The 8,633-nt window shown below is 42.1% G+C and overlaps 1 protein-coding gene across 3 annotated transcripts; it reads left to right on the forward strand.

The window, feature by feature from the left end:
- Positions 1-3,623: 3,623 nt before the first annotated feature.
- On the forward strand, positions 3,624-7,714 carry LOC109892661 (rho-related GTP-binding protein RhoG-like). Of its 3 annotated transcripts, none has more exons than XM_020485360.2 (2): positions 3,624-3,908; positions 4,636-7,714. In XM_020485360.2, the coding sequence occupies exon 2, from the start codon at positions 4,668-4,670 to the stop codon at positions 5,241-5,243; it is 576 nt and encodes a 191-aa protein (XP_020340949.1). In that variant the 5' UTR covers positions 3,624-3,908; positions 4,636-4,667; the 3' UTR covers positions 5,244-7,714. The 3 variants fall into 3 exon arrangements, with proteins under 3 accessions (XP_020340949.1, XP_020340951.1, XP_020340948.1); XM_020485362.2 differs by having other exon boundaries at positions 3,785-3,903; XM_020485359.2 differs by having other exon boundaries at positions 3,814-3,978.
- Positions 7,715-8,633: the final 919 nt, after the last annotated feature.

The raw sequence follows: 8,633 nt of genomic DNA on the forward strand, positions 1-8,633 counted from the left end.
CAACCCTAAAAAACATCCCCAAACTTCCATGTTTGACTGTATGGAAGGTGTTCTTTTCGTTGAAAGCTTCATTTTGTTTTCTGTAAACATGGAGATGGTGTGCTTTACCAAAAATCTCTAATTTGGTCTCACCTGTCCACATGACATTCTCCCAGAAGGATTTTGACATGTTCAGATGTGTTTTAGCAAATTGCAGTCAAGCTTTTTTAAGTCTCTCTCTCAGCAGTGGGGTCCTCCTGGGTGTCCTACCATATAACCCCCATTCATTGAGTTGGTGATGGATGGTGCGAGTTAATTGTCGTAACTTGTGTCTGAAGGTCTGTGTGGCAGTTGAGCGAGGTGCTTTCTCCACCATTCAAACAATCCTTTGCTGCAATCTTCCATCAAGTTTTCTATTGCTGCCACGTCCAAGGAGGTTGGCTACAGTGTCATGGGCCTTAAACTTCTTGATAACATTACGTACAGTGGAAACAGGAACATCACGGTCTCTATAGATGGACTTGTAGCCTTGAGATTGTCCATGCTTGGCTACAATCTTGTGTCTGACCTCTTATAATCATTTTCTCCATGCTCATTGCAGCATACATTGTGCCGCAAAACAGGAGAATGAGTCCTTTCCTCTGTTAAAGCTGGTTGAATTAGTTATTTATAAATTGTAGGCACCTGCAACTCACCATATGTGAGTTCAATTCCAAAGTAAAGGAGCATTACCTGCTTGAAATCTAATTATTTCAAACTACTTCTAGAAGGTGCCAATAACATTGTCCGTGCCGTTTTAGAATTTCTTTGTGTAATATGCTAATATGCTAACATTTGGTATGTTATTACGATTTGTTTTGTTTTGTTCAAATGCAAACCAAAGACATATGTGGAAACCACTTTTTTGTTTTTTGTTTTCTGGAAGAAAATGTGCATTATTTGAAAAAAGTGCAAGGGTGCCAATGTTTTTGGCCACGACTGTAACAGTTTTCGCATGTTTGATGGGTTTACCCAGCTCAAAAACAGATGTAAAGTAATCAATTATGTGGGTGGGTTGGTTTATTGAGCCATTCCTTCATCCATTAATTCACTCATTCAGTCCATTGTTAATAGCAATGTTAGGTCCCTTTACAGACTAATCTCACCTCACCCATCAGGCTGTCTGTGGATGTGGTGCATGGGCATCTGTCTCAGCTGCACAGCAGACTAACTGCACTAGAGATGAGAATTCAGACAATCTGCTCTCCAACAGCAAATCAAATCCTGAAAGTAAGTGCTTCCTGAAAAATTATTTATAATATCTCAAAGTAAGGCCGCAAGACTGCCATTTCAATGTTTCAGAAATGACTTTACATTGTAAGTAATTTCATTGGAATTTGGACTAACAATCGTAAGTTATGAAAGGTAGTTTGCAAGACTTTTGTTGTGGTCTGTTGTTAGAGCACTGAGGGGAGGCTGGAGGAGGCAGAGATGGAAGCTCTACTGCAGGCCCAACAGGACCTGGTGGACTTCTTCTGTGAGGATGATGTCACGTTCAAGCTGGAGGAGGCCTGCAGCATCTTTTACTCATTCAACGTTCGGTTTCAGACACCTTTAGAAGTCAGCAACTAAGCAGCATCTGTTTGAGTTCAACCATATTTTCACTTCTCCCATTGATATGAATGAATATTATTTTGCTACAATAATGCATGTGTGCTGGTTGGCAAGACCTCCATCGATGTACTTTTATTTGCCCTAAATGATTATTCTAATTTGATTACACTTCTGATTGTGTTTCAGTAGAATGCAAAGAGGGAGCTTCAGGAACAGAAGTGAGCAGAGGGGGGAGGATGGAGAGGGACTGGGACAGGACAGGGAGATGTTGCTCCATAGCCACCTGTTCATCACTGGAGATGGGACCACCACCCCAGACAAAGCCACAGCAGACTGTGGCTGCTCCCCCCTCTGACCCCATCAACAGTATGCCTGCCCAGGAGACCACACCTCCGGTGGACAGCCCACAGTCATCTCTGGAGAGTGCCCACTGCTACTCACAGTTGAGGGACAAGCAGGAGCAGGACAGCGGCAGCACCCCAGGTCCACAGAGCGGCAGCACCCCAGGTCCACAGAGCGGCAGCACCCCAGGTCCACAGAGCGGCAGCACCCCAGGTCCACAGTGCTGCAGCACCCCAGGTCCACAGAGCGGCAGCACCCCAGGTCCAGGGGGATAACATGCAAGCAAAAAGTTATGTACACCAGCTTCTGGGCTGCAGAGAAAAACTCTGCCCAGGAGCAGGGCGTCCACACCCTCTGCTAGCCCCACTTCCACCCTTTCCTCTACTGCCTCTGCCATCCCCACTTCCACAGCCTCTGCCATCCCCAAAATGCAGGGCAGGTCAGAGGCAGCCTCCACATGGTCCTCACTTCTCCCTCTCAGAGACTCAATGCGTTCCCCAATTCTATCCACCTCCAGAGATTATACTGAGGTCAGACAGGAAGCGATTGTTGGGGAGAAAATTATTTATCTGAATGAGCAGACAAAAAAAGAATCCACTTTGTCGACTACTAGAAAAAGACAAACCGAAGGAGAAGATAAAGGAGCAGGAAAGAGAGATGGCTGGAGAGGGAGAGATCATGGGAGGGAATGAGAGGGAAAGAGAGATGGCTGGAGAGGGAGAGATCATGGGAGGGAATGAGAGGGAAAGAGAGATGGCTGGAGAGGGAGAGATCATGGGAGGGAATGAGAGGGAAAGAGAGAAGGTAAAGCATAAGGAAGAGAGGGAAAAAGGTAGGTCAATGAGAAAGAGAAGGACATGGAGAGGAAGATGGCAAATTATAATGAGAGGGAAAGGCAGAGGAGAAGAAGCAGATAAAAACTAAGCTAAAGTGGTGGGAGATGGAAGTCAAAGTGTAGCCAGTGATGGAGTCAGCTCTGTGTGTGTCCAAGCGGCTGCCCCTGCACCCTGACGGTCATACCTCTATACCCTGCCATGCCCTTCAGAGCTCTGTGACCTCCAGTGCCAAGGTCATACACTGTGCTGTCATTGCTGCTATGGCTGTGAATAAGGACAGGAGCAGCCGGTCCACAGTAACAAAAACCCCAGTTAAAAAGCTGCCTGGCCACAGGTCGAAGCTCCCAACTCCACTATCCATGTGGAAGTGAGGCCGCCCACACCCACTCGGTCTATGACCCAGACGTACATAAAAACCCTCAGATCTAATATGAACAGATTCCAATTGGGATTCAAGAAAATTACAAGTATTAGTAATATCACACTTCCTTGGCTTTAGCTGAGTAGGCTACCCTGAATTATGTTGAACTGAGAACTGTGGTGAAAGTTTGAAAGTAGAATATTCTATTACTACGCTAGACATATTATTGAAGGTAATGAAATAATTGGAAATGTTTGCTCATCACTCTGTATGCTGTTTTTTTTATTCAGCTAATTTAATAGATGCATCTATTTTTTATAATGATTTACTACTGAAAGTGTGATTAATATTATGAGGTAGGTAATAAAAGAACACCCAATGGGTCTGGTGAATTTACCTGTAATAATAAAATGTAGCAAAATAAAGGAAAAATTATGTATGGATGAGTTAGGGATGAACAGAGAAGGATCTGGTCAGGAATAAAACCCACTTTGATGGGGTTTGTGTGCTTGTAGGTGACTTGATTAATTGAAAATGCATTGAAAGTTTCTATATTTCGTACCTTGTATTCATGCTAGTTCCAACTCTACACAAAACAATACAACTACGAAAATGTAATTTGGTCTGTTATCTGTGTGGCTTTTGTTAAATAACTGACTCCTCCACTGTACACAGACTGTAGTGTAGAAGCTAGCTACTACAACAACCAGAACACAATACAATTTGGGCAAGAATCCCCGGATGAAATACTTGCTACAACAACGAAAGGAGGAGGGCGCGAGACAAGAAGTGGTGGGGTAATTTATCAAAATAACCTGACTTTCAGCTCAGTTAATGGAACATTTCAACTTCCCTACTAAATTCATCGTGAGTTGTGTTCTTAATTTAGCCTGGTTACAGATGATTTAACAACAAGTTATTCTTATTATCGGACAATTTTACAACCTAGCGTTTAGTTTAGCGTGTAGCTGTGGCTAACGCTAGCTAAAGTTCATAGCTAGCTAACGTTATCTAGCTAAGGAAACAAGCGCGTGCTAGGTGGCTAGTTAGATAACTTTGAGCCAACTAGCTTGCTATCTGGTTTTCCTGCCGGATAGCTAGCTAAAACAGTCGGCTGTCCTTCCTGTACATAACCATTTTAATTTCATTCAATTATACTATTGTGTTTGTCTACTTAACTCGCAAAGTAAATAGTATAACTTTCTTCTAGCTAACGATAAATAAAGTGAACTAGCTATCTTGTTTGCTAACGAAGTAGCTAGCTGAGCAAGTAACTTTATCTAGGTAACGTTAATATTTGGCTATCATATTTGTTGTATGCATTTAGCTATATTCGTGCGAATGTTCTAGTTATGTGTTTTTATCTTACTGTGTGTTGGTAAACCATCTCTGCCTCTTTACATCGAGGACCACATTGAAAATAAGTGTTGAAAAACACTTTGTTTTATCCTCTGAGTTCACTGTCAGAACTTATGGTCATATTTCTTCCCTTTCTTGACTCACTCTCATTGCCCCTTGTTTCAGGCACCCTAGTCGCCAGTGTGGCTGAGGGAAGCATGCAGACCATAAAGTGTGTGGTGGTGGGTGATGGCGCTGTGGGTAAGACTTGCCTGCTCATCTCCTACACCACCAACGCCTTCCCAGAGGAGTACATTCCCACCGTGTTCGACAACTACAGCGCCCAGATAAGTGTGGATGGCCGCGCCATCAGCCTCAACCTGTGGGACACGGCAGGCCAGGAGGAATACGACCGCCTGCGCACCCTCTCCTACCCCCAGACCAACGTCTTCATCATCTGCTTCTCCATCGGCAGCCCCTCCTCTCATGCCAACGTACGGCACAAGTGGCACCCAGAGGTATCCCACCACTGCCCCGGAGTTCCAGTGCTGCTGGTGGGCACCAAGCAGGATCTGCGTGGAGATACGGAGGCGGTAAAGAAGTTGAAGGAGCACGGCCTGACCCCCACCACCCAACAGCAGGGCAATGCCTTAGCCAAGCAGATTGGTGCTGTCAAATACCTGGAGTGCTCAGCTCTGATGCAGGAAGGCGTGAGGGAGGTGTTTGCAGAGGCTGTGCGAGCTGTGCTCTACCCCGTTACCAAGAAGAATGACAAGAAGTGTGTTCTGTTATAACTTTGCACCTAGACTGCAGGGGGACTGGGGGAAGAGACTCAAATGATTGGCTAAGCCATTTTGGCTCCCAATAGGCCTTCCACGTTCTAACCCTCGCCAATGTTAGCTTTGCCTGGCTTCTATATTAATTGATTGTCAAGAGGTCCTCTCAACTAAGATATGGTTTTAATTGATGCCATCAACCTTCCTATGGATTTTGTTTGTACCTCTGAAATCAAGAACCAAAATTAAGATGCCAAGGGATTTCGATGGTCTTCTCAGCTGCCTTAAGTGTCATGTTACAGCTACATGTTTAAGAAGATTACATCTGCTTTGCTTTTCTCCTTCATCAGGCCAGTCTTGTGTGTTGAATGTTTTCTGTTAACTTTGCCCTTGTTTTCATCTGATGTGAATCACAGGAATTTTATGTCAATCAATATCTACCGTGTTAAACATTTTGTTCATCCCCTGTGCCATTATAGTTATTGTCTTATTGCATTAGAGCTGTCAATAAGATATACAGTTTGCATCTAACATGGCTCATAACCTGGGGTCGCAGGACATCAGCTGAACTAGCCTTACTGGAATGAGAGAAGCAAGGGTGGGTGTATGTATGACACTGTTACCCCAAACACAGGCACACTGATTAGATCAGTCTGTCTCCTATTGCTCTTTCAGTTACTCACACTCCTCTCTCTCTTACTCTGTAAAGCCATGAGCTTGCCATTGCACACAATGCTTTCTTGTTAAAACAAAGTCCTGATTGTCTCAGATTGAATACAGATTTGGATGTCTGTGTCTGCTAGGTAAACAGATCCCAAAGATGAATCTTCCATTTGTATTGCTGTTGTTGGAAGAAGTTGGGAAGCAATAATTTTTATGAGTGATTATTGAGAGCCCTCCCCCCAAAAGTCAAACTTCTGTCTGCTTACCTGCTTATGTGTAATAAACTCTCTTTTTTTTGTCTGAAGTCAAACAGAAACCACAAGGAAAATGCATTCCATGTTATATTGTCACAGAAATCTATGTGCTGATTAATGCTACACATTAGGATGTCATAAAAATCCTCTACTGTTTAGTGTTACCTCCCTCATGTAGGTACGTATGTGTTTTGAAGGTACCAGATGTCAGCAGTGATGCTACTCATTTGAGGCTAACTGTGTTAACTTATCTAGGTGTAATGGAAAGTATGTATGACTAATAGCTGCAACCCTAACAGTTACTAATGTTGCATGGGCTGTATGAACATGCTTGTGGGGTAGTGTTGTGGAAAGGTATATGCCTCTGCTGCAGGGCAGATGCCTACATATTTTATCCAAACCACTCTAGCAGGATTCTTTCAGTGCCTGGTGGTTATTGGAATGACTAGTTCTGTCGTTTTCCTCGTGCCTTTGGTGACATCATATGGGGTCTGTGCACCTTATGTCCTTAAGGGCTACAGGGTCAGCTGGTTGAATTTAATATAAAATATTGCATTTGATGGACACCTGTTTTATAAGTCATAGTTAATCTGCTGACTGGATGACACATGTGGTGGAAACCTACAGAGTCTAGCACTTGAGAACTAAAGTTGCACTTCCTCTGTGTGGAAGTCTTTGTCTTCTCAAACAGATGGATTGCCCCACCACCACCACTACCCGATAATAAATGGGTTCTGGTGGAATGTCATAGGTTTCTTAACAGGTAATCTGCCATGACATGTATAACAGGTGATAAAGGTTAAATTAAGAAGTGCAATTTTGTTAACTTTTTAAAATTTTATACACCATACATATTCCCTTGTATCTTTGCAGCTCAATGCCATTCTGTACTGCAGACTAAAGATGCTTGGTTTGGTATTTATGATCCAAAAGAGACATTTGGCATTGGATATTTTATAATCCATTTAATTCCAGATGCAAGTGGTCTTTACCTATTATATGTAAACACTCGACTTGATTATATATTTTGATTTAATCCTATTTTACAATGAGAAGTCTGTGTGTACTTTACAATACATAATATTTTAGATAAATGATTATGTAGTAACACATGCATTACCTTTTCAAATTACTTTGATAACAATTTCTTAAAATTAGATTTTTACGCTTATATAATTACGGCACTGTAAAAGAATGGGCAACGAATTTCTTCAATCTATTGTGTCGTCAGAGCAGGCATCAAGGAAACATCACCTAAGTAAACATTTTTTGGGGAGTTTCTCTGCTATACTTATAAATCAATGAAAGGCTGGGTCCTGTGTGGTACAGTGACCCAAACCATATATTTGGTATTCCCCAGACTTGCCCTGCTGCACACAGCCTTAAATTGCTGAAAACTCAAGTTCGGCCTTTTTTAATCTCCTTTAGCTGAAAGAGATGACTTGGCCTTGAAGGAGTGTATGGTGGTATGTGGTTTTTGATTTGTGTGTTAAAAAGTCATTTTAACTGCAACCCACTTGATTAACAATTCTGTTGAAAATATCAGTCATGCCAAATAAATTCAAAAGTTTACATTTGTGTTTCTCAACTTTGTACATGTCTTCCGTTGTATATTTGAGGCACTATTGAATGATGAAGACCTCAGCACAAAAACTGATTAAATATTAGACTGTATGCTTGTATAAACAGGAGGAATATTCAACACCTCCATTGACAGAGCCTGCGAGGGGAAGTCACCCCCCCCCCAAAAAAAAAACACTTTCAATATACTCTGAGACAAGCGCCTAGATTTGGTTTTACAGTTTGCTCACATACCACAACAAAGGACAGAGAGAGCAGCTGCAGCATTCACATTGAACACTTACATCATACTTTGCTGTGACACCACTGTACACAAACATTTCATTGTCACTGTGCATGGTGTAGCTCCTGTGTAGTTCAGTTGGTAGTGCATGGTGCTTGCGAAGCCTCGGTTGTGGGTTTGATTCCCATGAGGGACCAGTATGAAAATATATGCACTCACTACTGTAAGTCGCTCTACTGATAAGAGCGTCTGCTAAAATGTAAATGCATGGCCTGTGCTGAAGCATGGATGACTGGGCTCTTGACCTGGTGGTGGGCACATAGATGTGTAGTGGGAACCATATCATTAATTATATTTCAATGGGTGGGAACATAGAGATCCTATTAAATGACTATATTCTAATTTCCAGTGTTGGTGGAGCTACTATGAAAATGTAGTTTACCAAGCTACCAATTACTTCACTCTGAAAGAAGTTAATCTACCCTTAAGGAAAATATGGTTTAATTAACTAAATGTACTTTGAAAAAGGAGTTCACTACATTCAAACTACTTCTTCAAAAATTATCAGATTTAAATCTGAAATGTCATAGATGACAAATTGCAAGAAAATATCACTTTGGTGTAATATGTTAACAGAATTAGTCATTTAGCTTATTAAACACAAAATCAATGTTTCAAGTGAGAATT

The sequence above is a fragment of the Oncorhynchus kisutch genome, linkage group LG6, assembly GCF_002021735.2.
Source record: "Oncorhynchus kisutch isolate 150728-3 linkage group LG6, Okis_V2, whole genome shotgun sequence".
Taxonomy (NCBI): Eukaryota; Metazoa; Chordata; class Actinopteri; order Salmoniformes; family Salmonidae; genus Oncorhynchus; species Oncorhynchus kisutch.

Coding starts and splice junctions, on each gene's coding strand:
- LOC109892661 (XM_020485360.2), top strand. CDS start 4,668: ATGCAGACCATAAAGTGTGTGGTGGTGGGTGATGGCGCTGTGGGTAAG.